The following is a 19,569-nucleotide window of genomic DNA, read 5'->3' on the forward strand; positions in this document are numbered from 1 at the left end:
GCACAAGAATCGCTTGACACCAGAAGTTGGAGGTTGGAGTGAGCCAAGATGACGCCACTACACTCCAGCCTAGGGCAACGAGCGAGACTCTGTCTCAAAAAAAAAAAAAAAAAAAGTAGTCAGTGTTCGTTTTTCATAAAGGTGATTAAAAGAAAAAAAACTTGGCATTTTTTTTTTTTTTTGAGAAGGAGTCTCCTGTCACACAGGCTGGAGTGCAGTGGCATGTTCTTGGCTCACTGCAAGCTCCGCCTCCTGGGTTCACGCCAATCTCCTGCCTCAGCCTCCCGAGTAGCTGGGACTACAGGTGCATGCCACCATGCACAGCTAATTTTTTGTATTTTTAGTAGAGACAGGGTTTCACCGTGTTAGCCAGGATGGTCTCGATCTCCTGATCTCATGATTCACCCTCCTTGGCCTCCCAAAGTGCTGGGATTACAGGTGCGAGCCACCGCGCCCGGCTGATTCTTCAGTCTTTCTTATGAATACATTTGCTGCATTGAAATCATTTTGTGTCTTTCAGTGGCACCAGCCTCTCAGCTTCTGGAGTATGTGCCTGTAGGCTTCTTGGGCTCCAAAACCCTTGGGAGGAGCGGTCTCTCAGTTGTCGATCAGTGTTTATCACATAAGTCATCTTGTATGTTGTCCACCAAGAACTTCAAATAAATTTTCTGATTGAAAAAGTACCAAAAAAAAAGGAAAAGAAAAAGGACAGTACCTTGAACATTCAGTAGGTGATGCTACTCTTTTTCAGTAGTTTCATACTAGTTTGGAGCCTTTGGCCAATTTCTGCCATAAAAGCAGACATAAACATGGAATTTGGCCCCAATTTCTTTTCCTCAGTCCCTCAGTTGTATAGGGACAGGCTCAGGTGGTGTTTAGAAATTTAAGAGTACACTTGAAAGACCATTAGTCTATTTTTGCTGTAGTTAAGGTAGAAGGAGGCCTAGCTATTATTAGTGGGGTTTGGTCTATGAAAGACAATAAAGTTTAAAATGAATTTGGAAGTTTTTTGTTGTTGTTTTGAGACGGGGTTGCACTTTGTCACTAGGCTAGAGTGCAGTGGCACAATCATGGTTCACTGCAGCCTCAAACTCCTGGGCTTGAGTGATCCTTCTGCCCCAGCCTCCTGAGTAGCTGGGGCTACAGGCATGTGCCACCAGGCTGGGCTAATTTTTTCTTTTTTATAGAGATGGGGTCTTACCATGTCGACCCGGCTGGTTTCAAATTCCTGGCCTCAAGCAATCCTCTTACCCTGGCCTCCCAAAGTGCTGGGATTACAGGTATGAGCCACTGTGCCCGGCCTGGAAGAAAATTTTAACTAAATAACAGGTGTTTTGAAAGTACAGTATTGGGCCGGGCACAGTGGCTCACGCCTGTAATCCCAGCACTTTGGGAGGCCGAGGCAGGTGGATCATGAGGTCAAGAGATCGAGACCATCCTGGCCAACATGGTGAAACCTTATCTCTACTAAAAATACAAAAAAATTAGCTGGGCATGGTGGCGCATGCCTGTAGTCCCAGCTACTCAAGAGGCTGAGACAGGAGAATCTCTTGAGCCTGGGAGGTGGAGGTTGCAGTGATCCGAGATCGCGCCACTACACTCCAGCCTGGTGACAGAGCAAGACTCTGTCTCATTAAAAAAAAAAAGAAAAAAAAGAAAGTACAGTATTAATTGACAACTGCTATCACTAAGGGTTTTTTTGTTTGTTTTTGTTTTTTTGATTTTTTTTTTTTTTTTGAGATGGATTCTGGCTCTGTCGGCCAGGCTGTAGCGTAATAGCGCGATCTTGGCTCACTGCAACCTCCGCCTCTTGGGTTCAGCGATTCTCCTGCCTCAGTCTTCTAAGTAGCTGGGATTACAGGCCTGCACCACCATGTCTGGCTAATTTTTGTATTTTTAGTAGAGATGAGGTTTCACTGTGTTGACCACGATGGTCTAGAACTCCTGACCTCAGGTGATCCACATGCCTTGGCCTCCCAAAGTTCTGGGATTACAGACGTGAGCCACTGTGCCCTGCCAGCACTAAGTATTGACTATCTTGTTTTCAGATCAGAGAGAAAACTTTTAGAAAACGTGGTTCTAGCCCTAGTTGTTTCTTAATTAGAGTTTCTTCAGCTTTAGTATGGCATCTGAAGGTGATTGCATCATATTTCATAATCACCCAGCTGAACTATTTGCTGTTTAGTCCAGCACTGGGCACTGAGGCTAAAAGATCTTTAATCCAAACAGCCTCAGCATTCACCCAACCTGAGCCTATGGGACCCCAAGCAGATCTGGATTCACTGTCACTTACCATCTACCCATCTGGCCCTCTCTTCCTATGACAGACAGAAATAAACCCTGTAGCTATTTCACCCCACCTACATACCCCGCACCCCTCCTACTCCCTGTCCGACTTTCCTGGCTGAGAAGTTGGCACTGCCCTCTGGAGGAGGCCCTGTCACCAGTGCACCCCTCAGTCCGCAGGGGTGTGTCATTAATGTGTTGCAGTTGATGCCTCCCTCTTAAAAAAAAAGGGGGTGGTTGTCACCCTGGTGACTCACACAGGGCTTGCCGGCTCAAACTCTGGAATCTGTATATCTGTCTCAAGTCTCAGGTCTCCCACCTGACCACACTTTGCTCTGTTTGTAGTCAATTAAATTGACATTAATCAAGACCCAGGTGAGGAGCAGTGAGGTAATAGTTTGCTTGTATTGCTTTAATATACATCATCTGATTAATCATCGTAGCATGAAGCAGTTCTTAAAATATACAGCCACCATGTTAGGGTGAAAAACCTGGATAGTTGCCCTAAACCAACCTTGCGCTTGGGATCAGGGAGCTCTTTGAATTCCTATACCGAGTCACCTATTTGAGAATAAGACTGTTTTGTTTGTTTGGTTTCTGAATTTGAACATTTGAATTTCTTTGTAGCAAAGCAAAGCAAAGCAAATTGGTGACATAACTGGGTCAGGGAAAGTGATTGGGAGTCAACAGTTTGTATTTTGTATCATTTTTAGGTTGAATTCTCTTTTGGCCTAGGGGAGGTTGTGCCAGATGTTGCATTAAGTAGTGGGAAGATTTTGGGGGGCAGGGCGGTGTGTTTGGGGAGGTGGGAGGTGGCGGGGTGGAATAAACTACAAAAAGTTGACAATTGTATGTAGAACTCAACACAGAATTAGGAGCTTTTTTGAACTCTGTTTAAGGGGACATACAGCAGAAAAACAATTTTTTTTTCTTTTTAGAAAAACAATTTTGTAAAATTTGTTCTACATGAAGTGTTTTTCAGGTTTGCGGTTGAGACCCAATTATTGTTGGGCGTTACATTGATTTTCTTTTCAAATGAAGTAGAATAGAAAGTAACAGTACAGGCTGGGTGCAGTGGCTTATGCCTGTAATCCCAGCATTTTGGGAGGCCGATGCGAACGGATCACGACGTCAGGAGATGGAGACCATCCTGGCCAAGATGGTGAAACCCCGTCTCTACTAAAATACAAAAAAAAAATTGCCGGGTGTGATGGAACGTGCCTGTAATCCCAGCTACTGGGGAGGCTGAGGCAGGGGAATCCGTGAACCTGGGAGGTGGAGGTTGCAGTGAGCCAAGATAGCGCCACTGCACCACTCCAGCCTGGCGACAGAGCAAGACTCCGTCTCAAAAAAAAAAAAAAAAAAGAAAGAAAAAAGAAAACAGTACATCGCATGTGGTAAATTTATGTTTGGTGAAACTTTTGTTTCAGTTGTACATATAGATTTATTAGGGTATGCGATAAAGCATGTCACCACCACTCTTCAGGAGTCTAGGTGTCTCATCAGGAATCGTTTGTTTTAAAACAACATGAAAAGAGGCGTTTTTGGGGATTCCTCAGAACCTGATCTTGGTATTGAGAGCCTTCTTGTGGTAGATTTTCCATGAACTTGATATTTTCCCTATTGAAATTGTATTTCGCTTTATGTAGTTTAACATCTCCAAAGTCCATTCTCTTTCAGGCTTTCATTCTGTCTCCTGTGTTTCCTCGTTACTGGAGAGGGAAGGGTGCAGATTTGCTTTCTTGAGGGGGTTTCACCTTCTCCCTGAGGCACGAGGGCAGATTGGGAGGTAACTGGAGAGGGAGAGCAGTCGTCCCCAAGTGTCTTGAGGTGGGTAGGTCTGGAGCTTTCTTTGTAGAACTCTGTTCACTGCACTGGAGAAGTGATCGTTCAGCCGATCCACACCCCGCCCTCCCCACAGACACCGGGGCCGAAGTTCCCAGAGAAGAGCTTCCGCGTGACGACCCCGCGGGGGTGACATTCTAACCCGCGTTTCAGAGGCAACCCTGAGTTGCTTGAGGTCGCCCAGCTCAGCTGGCGCGAGGTCAGCAGTGAGCGCGTCGTGAGTCAGCCTTGGGTGCGGCCCGCCCGGCTCTGCCGCCGGTGAGTTGGCCACGACCCTTCGGCCTGCGGAGGGCGCTGGGACTCGGCGGGGAGGGAGCCAGCCAGAGCCCGCGTGGGAAACCAGCGCGCCCAACGAGGTGTCGCGTGGGAGCGCGCCGGAGAGGGGCGGTGCTTCCGGGGCGGTACCGGCCGGCCCCGCCCCCTCAACTCAGGGGCCCGCCTTCTACGCCCGGAGCCCCGCCCATGAGCTCCTCCCTTCTCGTCAGGCCCCGCCCCTCGGTCGCCGCGCCCCGCCCAGCCGGGCGCGGGCGGGCGGCGTCGCCTTTAAGAGCTCCCCGGTGTTTTGGGGGCCGCGGGCCGGGCGCGCTGACCTGGTGCGCATGTCCCGGGCGGTGACGCCGGCGCCGGGCTCCATGTGTGCGGCCGAGGGGCGCATTATCTGGCCGGCGGCGCGGGCGGGCGGGCGGACCGGCGGAGCGAGCGCCGCGGGCCCGGGCGGCCCCACAGGCGGAACGAGCGCGCGCGGCCCGGCGCCCCCGGCCCCTCCGCCGCCCGGCCCCGCGGGCGACCCCGGACCCGCAGCCCCCGTAACCTGCGCGCTGCCCTAGGGCCCGGCCGACCCGCGGCCCGGTAAGTTCTGGACCAAACTTGGCCGGGGGCGGGGGCCGGGGGCGCGCGGCTGAGACTGGAGCGGCGCGGGCCGCGCAGGGTCGGGGCCTCGGGGGGCTGTGAGGGACCCCTGCATGAGCGTGGAAAAGTGAGAGCGAGCGAGTTGTACTCCTTATATTCTGGGAGCGTCTTCTTGCGCTGCCCTGGAAAGTTCCTTGCCCCGAGGCTGCCCGGGCACGTGGGGGCCGGGCGGGGCGGGGGTCTCGGAAAGTCGCGGCGTCGTCCCGCTTCCGTCCTGCGCTTCCTGCGGGGTCGGGGGAAGGGCTGGGCCGCGAGGCGCCTCTTCCGAGTGGTCGGGACGGGTGGAGGCGGCGGGAAGACGGCACGTGGGCGCGCGGGGCGGGGGTCCCGCTCGGGGGCGGGGGTCCCGGGCGGGTTGGGCAGCAACGCTGAACCCCGCGGCGGCGGCGGCGGCGGCGGATCCCGTGTCAGAATAAGAGTCCCCGCGCGCCCACGCCTGGAGGGCCGGCCCTCCCCCAGCTCGCGCCCTTCCTGCCTAACCCCCGGGAGCCGCGGGACCCTTTCCCCTCTCTGATCTCCGGCCTTTCTCAAGACCCGACACTTTAAATTTGCCTCCCCATCTAGGCGGTGGCTCCATTGATTTCTTTTTTCCCACCTGGAGTGGGTCGGCATCAGTGACTAGACAGCAGCAGCTGGCCTTTTAAAGGGATTATTGCCAAGAATCGGAATTGATCACTTCAACAAGGAAAGGCTTATGGGCAGGGCCCAGGCTGAGAGCCTGACGGACATTTGGATTGTGCGCACACTGAGACCCAGAAATGAATGGTGACCCCTCCCTTAGGAAATGAATGACAACCCTTAGGTGCGTATTTCTGCCCTGAGAATTTTGCACAGGGCAAAATTTTGTAGGTCTGACTTAACGTCTTTAGGTGTATAGTTCATCCTTATCTTAAGAGCTGTGGATTCTTTAGATCAAAGTCCGAGTGAGTCACTTGAGCCTTTAATTTTCTTTCTTCCTACCAGTTTACTTCTTTCAGTTTTCTTGGAGTACATAGTGCTGGTTACATCTCTGGTTCTGTGTGCCCATTCACACAGTGACACCTCCTGGCTGTGGCAGCACAGAAACTGAGAGACAGCCCTCTGTGCGGGTGTCTCAGTCTTGGACTGTAGTCCTGTTGACTGACTTAACTCTTCCGGTAGTCGTTACAAGTTTTCTTTTAAACTAGATTACATGAAATAATGTTTGTTGGCACCAGTTTGTTAACATATGCTAAGAAGTAGTTTGTCAGACCTGACCACAAGCTGTGGAGGGCTGATAGCTCATACTAGCCCTCGGGTTTGAGTGCCTACTGTGTGCTAAGCTCCCCTGCACAGACATATTCAGTGCCCATAACAATCCCATGGGGAGTAGGGAAGTATTATCTGCGCCTTACAGGTCAGGAAATTGGGGCTGCTGGAGGCCAGGCGGCTTGCTCAAGGCCTCTTAGTAGAGAGGCAGAGCCAGGCAGCCCATACTTGGTGCTCTAGAGCCCACAAATGCTGCAGTTTGCGAACCCTAGTGAGCATTTCCCTGGCGCTTCTAAAATACAAGGCCATTTTCTTGTCCAGGATCCAGGGCACCTCTGTTTGCGGATGTAGGGGATAATCTGGTGACATGGGGACACCATGCTAGCCCTGCTTTGTTCTAGTGGAGCAGCGTTACCAGCTGGATTTTAAGGAACTGAACCACAGAGTTAGTTGCTACTTTGCATTCGCTTCTTCAGCTTTGGACTCAGAAAAGTTGGCCCTTTTCTAGAGGAAACAGTTTATAGGATGTGGGAAATTTGCGAGGGATTTTCTGTATCCTCTGTCTTCACTTATTCCCTCCCCTCCTTCATCTTTCAGTTCTTATTTGTCTCATAAAATTCCGAAGCTGGTTTTTATGAAGATTGCTTCTCATCTTGGAAGGGCTATAGAGAATGGGAAGATTTGGATGCAGTGTGTTTTGTTTGTTTGTTTTTTTGAGAAGGAGTCTCGCTCTGTCATCCAGTCTGGAGTGGCACGATCTTGGTTCACTGCAACTTCCGCCTCTCGGGTTCAAGCAATTCTCCTGCCTCAGCCTCCCGAGTAGTTGGGACTACCATGCCTGGCTAAGTTTTGTATTTGTAGTAGAGACGGGGTTTCACCATGCTGGCCAGGCTGGTCTCGAACTCCTGACCTCGTGATCTGCCCACCTCAGCCTCCTAAAGTGCTGGGATTACAGGCGTGTGCCACCACGCCTGGCGGATGCATTGTTATTTCCACTTAGATGACATCATTTTTTAAAATGTCAAGTCATCTCTATTAATGCAGTATCATTTGGCAAATCCTATAATCTTATATTTTGATAGTGAGGGAAAAATATAATGCTACTTTCAGTAGGAAAAAATCCTGTAAGGATTTGTACCAGAATGTCAATAAAGGTCTCTACATTAGGATTAGCAATAGTTTTTCTTTTTTAGAAAACTTTTTAGTGTCTCTGTATTTTGCGTGTGTGTGTATGTTTTTAATGAGGAAACATGTTTTAAATACTCTAATTTTCAACTCTTCAGTAGCTCCTCTGACTTGTTTTGCATCATTTATTTTCTGAATTTCTGGCATTGCAGGTAGTGATTTCTAGATTGATATATTCAACAAATATCAGAGTGCATACTGTGCCTTCGACACTGCTAGGAATCCCTCCTCAGTAGAGTTTATAGTGAGATTAGTGGGCCGGGAGTCGTAATTAATCTTATAAACATGGGGAAACTTACAGGGATCAAGGAGAGAAGGACACTGTGACCTGGTGAGCCCGAAAGGACCTTTCTCCTACTGGGGTCAGAGAACAAGTAGGGGGACCCTCTTGAAGGGAGGGGATAAGGCAAGGGCTGGTGCAGTGAGGCTCACAGCTGGGACCTCTTTGGGTCTTAGCAGATGACTAAAGGATGCCTCTGAAGAATGTGGCTGGTAAAGTTGTAAAGCCATTCTTGAAATGTTGGCTTTTTTGTTTTTTTTTTTTTTTTTTGGTGTTTGTTCTCTTGGGAGAAAATTAAGAATGCCCAGCAGAGTTTTGGATATATGAATTCTCAACAGAGACAAAAATGTAATGGCCCTTACCACTGAATTTGGTTAAGGACCATCATTAGCATGTACTGAAACCTCAAAGCCTGGGCAGCTCAGATGCTTTTCTGGAGAACTACCTGCTTGGACTCGGGGTGTTTCTGTGCCATCAAATGGAACAGGCAGGGCTATTTTCTCTAGACCTTTCCCCCCCATAATTGAGTTAATTTATGCTGGTTGTAGAAAACTAGGAAGATTATGAAATAGGTGAGTGGGTGAAGTCTTCTCGAGCAGCTGTCCTGGGGTAATAGAGCATCCCTGGGATTTCCTCCTAACCCTTGTCTGGTTGGGAAGTGTGGCAGAACCAGAAGAACAAGTTGGCAATGTCATAGTTTGAGGCTTACAGAACTATGCTGCCTGCTAAGTGTGGTCGTTTGTTAGAATGGATGCTTTTGAGTTATCTGAGCTGCTTCGGGAGGTGACTTTCCACAGTCTGGCCTCAGACTGTGGGTCTTCCAGGTTAACAGGACTTAAGTGCTAACTGTGCAAAGGTATGTCTTTGAATGGAATTAGGAAGGCAGTGTATTAAAAATAAGAAGGTTGAGATAAAAAAAAAGACGGATCTTGAAGTGGTTGGTGGTTGCAGCGAGGTGGAAATAGCGAGACCCGTACTGTCAGAAACAAAGGTACCACTGGGGACAGATCCCGCTCGAGCATGGGTTCCCCAGCATCCCCGCAAACAGGATCTGGGACTTTTTTGTCAAGAGAGTGTCAGACCGTTGGCTTCTTGCCCCTCCCCCACCTCGTGCTTTCCAGGCTATATTTGTGACCTCTTTTTGTCTGATGGAAATGTAGGTTAGTCTTTTAGAAGACAAAGGAATTTACCCTAATAGAATACCTTCAGGTAGCCTCAGGAAGTGATTGGGAATCCACGAAACCCTCTAGGTGTGGGAGAGAGGGGCCCTCAGTGAGAATGTCACACGTTTGCACCAGTTTGCACAGTTGCCAGGGCCCCTTGCAGCTCCTCTGTACGCTGTACCCCCTTTGTCTCTCCTGAGCCTCCAGAGGCACCTTCACAGGTGAGTTTGTCAGGGAACTTGCCTTTCTGTCTGATTCCTGATTTTAGAGTTCCTTATATGGAAGGGCTGAAGACCTGCAATTTCCGAGGATGCTGGAGGCTAGCTTCTGAGATAGGATTTGCTGGCAGGAGATGAGCAGTACTCTAAAGGGGGGCTCCCAGCAAGTCAAAGTGGGAGTTTTTGGGGCAGGGGGTGGGGGATGGGGGTGGTGGGTGGAGTGGTCAAGGCTTCAGGGCTTTCCTGCTGCTTGGCCTCGAAGATAGTAGCTATGCCTGTGGGGAGGGGTGTGGCCATGTGGTACAGGATTGGGGAGAAATTCCACTTGTTTGAAGGATTTGTTGAAGAATCCCTCAGCTATTCCTCCTGCAGTTCCGTCTCAGGACCTGGCGCTGCCTGGCCTGCCTTGCCGGTTAGATATTCTGGTTTGAACCTTGAAACGTAGCCTAAATAAGGTGGTGCCTTCGAGCACACACTTTAAAAATACTGCTGCATTATGGTGGCACAGCAGCTCCTCCTGTGCCAAGAGGCCACTTTGAGTCTAGGGGGCACCTGCTTTTTGCCAAGTGTGGCCATGTGCCTGTTGCTGAGCAGCCTGTCTCTAGTGGCATCCAGGACAGCCCTGGCTTTGCCTCAAGACAGCCTGGTGTGAGCTCTGCCCAGCCACTTCCTAGCGAAGGACCTTGTTGAACATCACCCCTGTTTCCCATTTCTGTCAAGGGGGTACTTACTCTCTCCCGTGGAAGGCTGTGTTGGGAGTGAGATAACAAGTGCAAATGATCAACCCCATTGCCTGTGTGTTCCACATGTTGGAGTTCAGTGAGTACTGTTATGACTGTAACAGGTGAGCCAGAGTTCACAAGCATTAACAACTGCCCCACCTCTTCTGTGGGGGACGACACCACCCTCATGGCAAACTGTCACTGTCTGCATGCCCCCTTTGGAGCCACACTGGGGTGCAAGCCTCAGCTTTGTGCCCCAGCCTATTCCCCTCTCTCCATGTTCCTGAGAAGAAGGCAAAGTTCCCCACAGGGGGTGATACTTGCCATAGTCACCTTGCTCATTATTCGGCGGCTGGGACCCACCCCAGCCTTTCTGATTTCAGACGTTGTCTATTTTTTCCACTGCCTTGGGGCCTTCTTGACGATACTGAATGCCTGGGTTGGTTGTGCCCCAAGCCAGGAGGCAGCCTCTTTCCTGGCCCAGGGCTTGTGGAAGCCAGCATCCGGACTTCCATCTGTGAGATGGGAAGCCGTTTGCCAGGCAGATCTGTCATGGGAGCCTTCCTTAGAGAACTGAGAGGGGTCCCTGTCACTGAGTGGACTCTGGGTGGAGGCTGGAAGTAGGTGGTTTGATAGTACTTGCAGTGGTGTCTGGGAGCGCCAGGGTGAATCTCATCCTCCTGGACATGCCTTTCAGACTGACAGCTCTCCAGCCAGCTTGGAGTTAGATCTGGCTTTGTCACTGACGACATGCAGTTTACCACTCTTCAGCGTTGGGTGGGTCACCTGATCACCTGGCCTCAGCTTTCTCTTATGTTGGCGGAGACAGCATCTTTGACCTAACAGGATGCTGTGAGGACAAGTGGAAAGTGTCTACAAGCAGTCAGGGGTATTCCAGCCTTTGCCTCTCCATTTACCTCAGAGCCAAAAAGCTTTCTCCCCCCAGATGTCAACTACACAGTGATTCTTGAACACCTCATATCTCAGTTATCACATATAATGTAACACTCAGATTGAGGAGCTTGGTTTTCTTTATAACAGAATCCCACTGCAAGCTAACAATTTGGAGGCCTAAGAGTCAGGTCAAGGCCGGGCGCGGCAGCTCACGTCTGTAATCCTAGCACTTTGGGAGCCTAAGGCAGGCTGATTGTTTGAGCCCAGTAGTTCGAGACCAGCCTGGGCAATGTAGCAATCCCCCATCTCTCTCTCTCTCTCTCTTTTTTTTTTTTTTGGTGGGCTGTCTCAGGCCGCTTTTTTTTCTCTCTCTTTTTTTTAATTTTTAATTTTTTTGTTGAGACGGAGTCTCGCTCTGTCGGCCAGGCTGGAGTGCAGTGACGCGATCTCAGCTTGCTGCAAGCTCCGCCTCCGGGGTTCATGCCATTCTCCTGCCTCAGCCTCCCAAGTAGCTGGGACTACAGGTGCCCGCCACCACACCCGGCTAATTTTTTGTATATTTAGTGGAGACGGGGTTTCACCATGTTGGCCAGGATGGTCTCGATTTCTTGACCTTGTGATCCACCTGCCTCGGCCTCCCAAAGTGCTGGGATTACAGGCGTGAGCCACCGCGCCCGGCCAATTCCCCATCTCTTAAAAAAAAAAAATTAGCCAGGTGTGGTGACATGCATCTGTAGGCCCTGCTACTTGCGAGGCTGAGGTGGGAGGATCGGTTGAGCCCGGGAGGTTGAAGCTGCAGTGAGAGGAGATCATGCCATTGCACTCCAGCCTGGGCGACAGAGTGAGACTCTGTCTGCGGGGGGGATAAAAAAGGTCTGATCAGATTATCTGGAAGGGATGTGAAAAACCCCGTGGCCCTAACTCTACAAATAATACCAACTTAACATTTTCTCCAGTCACAGCCATTCTGTGCAATTAACCTTTGAGTCAGTGGCTGTGAATCTATACTCAACACATTCTTACCTTAGAGACCGCTGCTTGCCCTGACCTTGGAGGTGGGCAGGTTTTAGGCCAGTAAAGTAGGCCTCCGATTTACGATGGATTGACTTAAAATTTTTCAACTTTATATTGGGTTTATCAGAGGTAACCCCATTGTAAGTCGAGGAGCTCCCTTTGATTTGTAACAGTTTCTCCTGAACACAGATCTCTTTCGTACCATGGTAAAGTTGAGAAATTTTAAGTCAAATAATTGTAAAATGGGACCAGTGGCTGTGTTAAATGCATTTGATATTTTCTACTCCCAGTGGGGCTGCATTCTAATAAACCCATCATAAGTTGAGGAGCATCTGTCGTCTTGTTGCTGGGGTTTCAAGTTGGTGGATTTTGGTGGTAGTGACAGCAGATTTTTAGTTCTCTTGTGTGTTTAGCACAGGCTCACTCTGCCAGCAAGTTTTGAAAACTGCTGCTACCATCTTCGTTCACATCTGCAGAGGAACATTTTTCCTTGTTGCTCAAGTGTGGCTGGAGAAAGTAGGAGAGTGGTGAACTGAATTCTTGGTTTGAAGGCATCGATTGAATTGATTCTGTCACTCTCGAGACCTGTGCTGTTCTCAGGACTTGCGTATCATTGACGGAACACCTGAACTTCATTTTCTGTCTTCTCATGTAGTGTCCCTGGGTTTGCCAAGGGTTCATGCCCACCCCGTTCAGTGGTGGTTCTTTCAGAGGATTCTGTAGTCAGCTCCTTTCCTAGGATTCTCTTATAGCCACTCTAACCCAGGGAGAGTTTGCTGGTGTGTTTGGTGTTTTTGTTTTTGTTTTTTTGAGATGGAGTCTCACTCTGTCGCTCAGGCTGGAGTGCAGTGGCGCAATCTGGGCTCACTGCAACCTCCGCCTCCTGGGTTCAAGCGATTCTCCTGCCTCAGCCTCCCGAGTAGTTAGGATTACAGACACCCACAACTTTGCCTGGCTAATTTTTGTATTTTTAGTAGAGATGGGGTTTCGTCATGTTGGTCAGGCTGGTCTCGAACTCCTGACCTCAGATGATCCACCCACCTTGGCCTTCCAAAGTACTGGGATTACAGGTGTAAACCACCGTGCCCGGCTGTGTTTGATGTTTTTATTAATACGTTCGTTTGATGAACTGACCTCGGTAGTTTGTATGTGGGCCATCTGTCTCCTGCCTCCCTTCCCCAAACTTTTGGTCAAGTTTTTAGTGTTGAGTCTTTTTGTTGTTGTCTCTTTTCTGACTGTACAAGCAACATTTCCTGATGCCGAAGTCTGGGAAGGGGGTGGGAGCCTCAGATGTTGGTGGTAGGAGTTGCCTGGTCTGCTTTTGAAGTTCTCATGGGCAAGTATATTAACGTATACTGAGTATAGGTTCAAATGTAATTGCAGTCTTATTGTTCGTTTGTGTCTGTCAGGTTATAGGATTAGAAATATAACTATTTTTGGGAGTTGGGTAGCAGACAAACTGAGGATTCTACCTGGGACTTTCTTCTGTGGACTGTGCTCTGCTGAACCCAACACTGGGCACAAACAGGAAACTGAGGCTCAAGCGGAGGAGGAGTGGCCTGCCCAAGGTTGACTTGCAGAAGGAATGAGGATATATCCATGTTTTCTCCTGGAATTAGACTTTCTGATCTCTGTTGTTCTTACTGATGTTTTTGTGGCTTGGTGAATTTTGTTTTAGCTTCCTTCTTACTTTATTCATGTAGGTCCATGGTCAGTTTCCTTCCTCAGGGCCTTGTCTTTTTTTTTTTTTTTTTTTTGAAACAGAGTCTTGCTCCATTGTCCAGTCTGGAGGGCAGTGGTGCAATCTCGGCTCACTGCAACCTCTGCATCAGGGTTCAAGCGATTCTTGTGCCTCATCCTCCCAAGTAGCTGGGATTACAGGCGCACGCCACCACGCCCAGCTCATTTTTTTTTTTTTTTTTTTTTTTTTGTAGAGATGGGGTTTTACCATGTTGGCCAAGCTGGTCTTGAACTCCTGGCCTCAAGTGATTTGCCCACCTTGGCCTCCCAAAGTGCTAGGATTACAGGTGTTAGCCACCACACCCTGCCCTTTTTTTTTTTTTTTTTTTTGAGTCCTGAGGTCATTTTGGGTGTCTGTAGGGTGAGGATGGGGCAGGACATGGGGAGGGAGAACTTAGGGCTGCCTCTGGTTTCTCAGGGCAGCCTTAAAAAAAACTATAGTGGCCAAGTGCAGTGGCTCAGGTAACCTTAGCTCTTTGGGAGGCTGAGGTGGGAGGATTGCTTGAGGCCAGGAGTTTGAGATTGGCCTGGACAACATAGTGAGACCCGCCCCCACCCCCCTCCCCCCCAAAAAAACCCCAAAAAGCTGTAGTAGTGTTGAGTAGGTGATGTCTTTACTTTTTTTTTTTTTTTTTAGACGGAGTTTTGCTCTTGTTGCCCAGGCTAGAGTGCAATGGCATAATCTCAGCTCACTGCAACCTCCGCCTCCTGGGTTCAAACAATTCTCCTGCCTCAGCTTCCCGAGTAGCTGGGATTACAGGCATGTGTCACCATACCCGGCTAATTTTGTATTTTTAGTAGAGACAGGGTTTCTTCTCCATGTTGGTCAGGCTGGTCTTGAACTCGCGACTTCAGGCGATCTGCCCACTTTGGCCTCCCAAAGTACTGGGATTACAGACGTGAGCCACCATGCCCAGCCTTTTTTTTTTTTTTTTTTTAGAGATGGAGTCTCACTCTGTTGCCCAGGCTGGAGTGCAGTGGCACAATCTTGGCTCACTGTAACCTCCACTTCCCAGATTCAAGCGATTCTCCTGCCCCAGCCTCCCAAGTAGCTGCGATTACAGGCGTGCGCCACCATGCCGGGCTAATTTTTATTTTCTATTTTTTATTTTTTTTTTGAGACAGTCTCACTTTGTCACCAGGCTGGAGGGCAGTGGCATGTTCTTGGCTCACTGCAACTTCTGCTTCCTCGGTTCAAGCAATTCTCCTGCCTCAGCCTCCCAAGTAGCTGGGACTACAGGCACATGCCACCACGCCTAGCTAATTTTTGTATTTTTGGTAGAGACAGGGTTTCACCATGTTGGCCAGGATGGTCTCGATCCCTTGACCTCGTGATCCACCCGCCTTGGCCTCCCCCAAAGTTGGGATTGCAGGCATGAGCCACCACGCCCGGCCGACTTTACATTTTAAGAGCATAAAACTACTTTTCCCTGTATGGTTTTTTTTTCCCCCCAAGAGACATGGTTTTGCTCTGTCACCCAGGCTAGAGTGCAGAGGCTCATGATCACAATCACTATAGCCTCGACCTCCTGGACTTAAGCCATCCTCCCACCTTAGTCTCCTAAAGCACTGGGATTACAGGTCCCCAGCTATTATAAGATGTAATTGCACTTAATTTGTAGACATCCTTCAAGTGATATGTGGGTGACCATTTAAAGATACAAAAAAGGAGCACATGGAAATGGGAGGAGCCAACTAAATATCAGGTCCTGCACTGGGCTCCAATGGTTGACTGTGTTAGTCCCGGGCGAGAGCGAGGGCCTTAACACTGCCAAGGATGCTCGATGAGACCTGGTTAAGGGAATTGAACATGTTTTGTTCAGATGAGAGATGATTTGGGGTGGGGGTGGTGGCAGGTTCCAGAAGGCCCCAGGATCTTGGCTCAAGACTGGACTGAAGGCCTTTCCTGATGCTGGCACCAGGCAGGCTTGCTCACTCCCTTGGGAAATACAGAGGGGGTTACTCTTACTTTCCAGAGATGAGATCAGGTGACCCTATTGCAAAAGGCAGTAGAAGTGGACAGTGGCTACCTGGGGAAGGAGCTCAGCATTGAGTGAGCAGCTCAGAATCTTACACCCACCTTCTATGAAGTTTAAGATGAAGGGAGCTGCTCTACTCTGTTGCCTTGGTTTATTGCATTAGGGAAAAGGATACTTAAATTGCTTGGAAAAATTTGAGTAGTTTTGAGCTGTTTAGCCAGTCTTCTGAGTTTGTAAACTACTCTTGGTTGTTTTTTTTTTTTTTAAACTTTTTTTTTGTTTTGAGGCGGAGTTTCGCTCTTGTTGCACAGGCCAGAGTGCAATGGCTCTATCTCGGCTCACTGCAACCTTGTCTCCAGGGTCCAAGCGATTCTCCTGCCTCAACCTCCCAAGTAGCTGGGATTACAGGCATGCACCACCATGCCTGGCTAATTTTTGTATTTTTAGTAGAGACAGGGTTTTACCATGTTGGCCAGGCTGGTCTCGAACTTCTGACCTCCGGTAATCTGCCTGCCTCGGCCTCCCAAAGTGCTGGGATTACAGGTGTGAGCCACCGTGCCGGGCCTAAAACTTATTTTTTAAAGTTAATCCGTTGACATTTTAGAGCTTAAGCTGCTTCGGCAGGTACCCTGTGGAATGAAATGCAGCTGGGCTTTGCATCACCACACAGTGAAGTGACCGGTGTAGGAGATGTGTTGCTGGCTGTAGGATTCTCTAAGCAGAGCTTCTTAGTTGGTGGGCTGGGATGAGTGACAGGGGTGCAGACGTCCTTGTGGGTAAGTGGCCCCTGCCCTTGACCAGCTCCTTAGGCTGAGAATAGCCTCATCTTACTCCAGTGTCTTCCACACTTAGAATTCTTACTACATGGCAGAAGCTGAAAAAGCTGGGGCATCTGTTTACCCCCCCACCCACTATTCTGAGAAGAGAGATGATTTTTCTTGGCTCTCTCAGTCTCAGGGTATCCACAGCTCCTGTGGAGAAGGGGTTCCTCTGCACGCTGCACTAGAGGAGTGTTGGGGGCGGGGGGTGGAGTTGGCCATTCACCCTCCTGGACCTCAGGATTTATGGAAAGTCATACTGGGAAGTAAGGGCGAAAGCACAGGTTGCTGTGGTTATTGTTGATGTCCTGAAACAGGAGACTGTTCATACTTCACTCTCAAAATATGGAGAGCCCTCAGAGGTTTCTGAGCATGACAATATCGACTTGAATTGGGCAGAAGAAAGGCCATTGATAAAAGGCAGGCATGAGCTAATATGGCCTTGGATTTGCCTGACGGAATAAAAAGCAGGGACAGGTGCCAGAGACACTGCAGGAAGATTGGGTGGGGATTAACTGGATACCAAGGGCTGAGGACAGTTCATCTGTTTGACAACTGTTGGAGTGCCTTCCCTGCTCGACCAGTGCTGAGCCCCAGGGGTGTCTGGTTGTGAGGGAGATCCTGCCTTCTGGGGTCTTAGAGCCTCATGGGGGAAACAGGGCAGGGTGTCATGATGCAGACGTCTGGGGCACTCAGAGAAAGGACGGGCAGGAGAGGTGTCATAGCGGTGGTAGCTGAATGACGACTGGAGGGTGACATAGGCCCTCAGATTGTGGATCTTTGGTTTTAGGGGTAGTGAGCTAGGTCCTGGAGGATGCTCTGGGACAGCTGGGTATTGGCCCTGGGCAGTCATTGTCAGCTGTGATGGCCGAGGATGCAGTGGGTGAGGTGTGGAGGCCCCATGTGACCTTCAGGACCTTCATGAATGAAGAGAGCATGGCTCTCTGACCCATCTGACTGGCCAGCTCCAGGGGCAGGTGTAGAATTTGATCCGTCCTCGTGTGTCCCCCTCTCCAAACTGTAGTGCTTTGTGTTAGGTGAAAGTGTGACAAGTAATAGTTGAAAGAATGAAATATCCGAGGGACCATCTCCATACATTGGAAAAGTTTGTTCTGCTCTGTTCCTATGAGTGAAATAGCAGCAGATGGATGGAAGTTCGAGGAACACAGACTTGACTTAGCCTGAGAAAGATCTTTGTAGCAGTTGGAGGTATCAGGAAGAGGCTCAGTGTGAACCCAGAGCCCTGGGAGCTGATTGGGAACCCACATTTTCTAGATTTCTGAGGATTTTCCAGCTTGAGGTTTTGGACACTTTTCCAGAAAGACCCAGAGCGATTAAGACACGTCTCTGAAACAACCACATGAATTATTCTAACAGCTGCTGCTTGCTGGTTTTAGGAAGTTTCCTTGTTTCATGCACTGCTCAAATGTTTTCAGATTCTAGCTCTTTTGGCAGAGTTTGGGGGAGAAGACAGGTGGGTGTCCCGCTGTGACACTGGTTTTGAGAGTGGGGAGGGGTTGTGGTCGCCGGAAGGAAAAGAGCCCTGGGGATTTGCCACTTGGGTAAAAATGACTTGGTATCTGTCTAGTAATCACCAAGACCCAAACAGGGTCATTTTGGGGTGGAAGTGAAGTATCAGATGAGTTAGGTGGGAGTGGGCTGGGATGTACTCTGGCTACTGCCCACTCCAAAAGGCCTCCTAGCTGGGCCTGGGCTGTCAGGGCCTGTACCCTCCACCATCCTTGAATTCAGTGGCCAGGGAACCTGTCCCCTCCACCTGGTCTGTACCTGCTCTGCTCATTGCCTCACATGTGTGAGCACTCAGTGGAAGGAGGAAGGGATGTCTGCACACACTCCCTGTCGAGGGACCCTGGCTTGCTCCTGTGGTACCCTAAGCATGTAGTTGGCATGCATGTGTGTCACAATAAAAATGAAGATGAGAATTGGTCCTGGTTTATGACCCAGGCCGGGTAGTATTTGTCAATCCTTCCAGCCCCTTCCTGCATCTTGTACACTGGCAGACAGGGACTCAGAGGCCAGGTGGCTGTTCCTGCCCATGGAACTCTGAGGGTTTCCATGCCTTCTACAGTTGGGCTGAGTCCTGGGAGTTTCTAGCAATTCAGTAGAGGGTTAGGTTAACATGCACTTAGAGGAATAGAGGAATCCTGGGTCTGTACTGATCTCTACATCTTTTTTTTTTTTTTTTTTTTTTAAGATGGAGTCTTGTTCTGTCACCCAGGCTGGAGTGCAGTGGTGCAATCTCAGTTCACTGCAGCCTCCGCCTCCCAGGTTCAGGTGATTGTTGTGCCTCAGCTGCTCGAATAGCTGGGATTACAGGCACAAGCCACCACGCCCAGCTAATTTTTGTATTTTAGTAGAGATGGGGTTTTGCCATGTTGGCCGGGCTGGTCTCGAACTCCTGACCTCAGGTTATCCGCCTGCCTTGGCCTCCCAAAGTGCTGAGACAGGTGTAAGTCACTGCCCTGGATGATGCCTACCTACATCTTTGGTAGAGGAAGTTTTCCCAGAGCCTTGGGAAGGATCCAGTCCTAGGACCATCTCAATCAGATTGTTCTCAATGGTACAGTGGTTCAGGTTTGAGCCTGGGCCTAGGAGGTGGCTGACCTGGGTCTGGATTCCCATCTGACTTATTAAGTGTGTGACCTTGGGCAACCATCTTGACTTTTTTTTTTTTTTTTTTTTTTTTTTTGAGACAGAGTCTCACTCTGTCACCCAGGCTGGAGTGCAGTCGTGCGATCTCAGCTCACTGCAACCTCTACTTCCCAGGTTCAAGCGCTTCTCCTGTCTCAGCCCGCTGAGTAGCTGGGATTATAGGCGCGCACCACTATATCCAGCTAGTGTTTTTTTGTTTGTTTGTTTGTTTGTTTAGTAGAGACGGGGTTTCACCATGTTGGCCAGGCTGGTCTCGAACTCCTGACCTCAGGTGATCCGCCAGCCTTGGCCTCCCAAAGTGCTGGGATTACAGGCGAGAGCAGTCGCGCCCAGCCCATCTTGACTTTTTTTTTTTTTTTTTTTTTGATACGGGGTCTCGCTCTGTCACCCAGGCTGGAGTGCAGTGGCGCGATCTCGGCTCACTGGAAGCTCTGCCTCCCAGGTTCCCGCCATTCTCCTGCCTCAGCCTCCCAAGTAGCTGGGACTACAGGCGCCCGCCACCACGCCTGGCCAATTTTTTTTTTTTTTTTTTGGTATTTTTAGTAGAGACGGGGTTTCACTGTGTTAGCCAGGCTGATCTCGATCTCCTGACCTCGTGATCCGCCCGCCTTGGCCT

The 19,569-nt window shown here is 49.7% G+C and overlaps 1 protein-coding gene across 42 annotated transcripts in view; it reads left to right on the top strand.

Annotated features, from left to right (window-relative positions):
- The window catches only part of GATAD2A (GATA zinc finger domain containing 2A), a 123,141-nt gene that overhangs the window by 15,301 nt on the left and 88,271 nt on the right, over positions 1 to 19,569 (top strand). For 5 of the 42 annotated variants that reach the window (XM_031004135.3, XM_055372263.2, XM_055372272.2 and 2 more), the window contains exon 1: positions 4,842 to 4,980. The exons of 23 other annotated variants lie outside the window; for them this stretch is intronic. Coding sequence is in view for 1 of the 19 variants with exons in the window: in XM_055372253.2 (XP_055228228.1) it covers positions 5,829 to 5,842 (14 nt within the window). In the remaining 18 variants the exon portion in view is untranslated. Of the gene's footprint in view, positions 1 to 4,840; positions 4,981 to 5,604; positions 5,843 to 19,569 lie in introns of those variants that run through there. 14 more of the 42 variants (XM_055372255.2, XM_055372248.2, XM_055372260.2 and 11 more) reach the window with 4 other exon arrangements.

This window comes from Gorilla gorilla, chromosome 20 (assembly GCF_029281585.2).
Source record: "Gorilla gorilla gorilla isolate KB3781 chromosome 20, NHGRI_mGorGor1-v2.1_pri, whole genome shotgun sequence".
NCBI classification, from domain to species: Eukaryota; Metazoa; Chordata; class Mammalia; order Primates; family Hominidae; genus Gorilla; species Gorilla gorilla.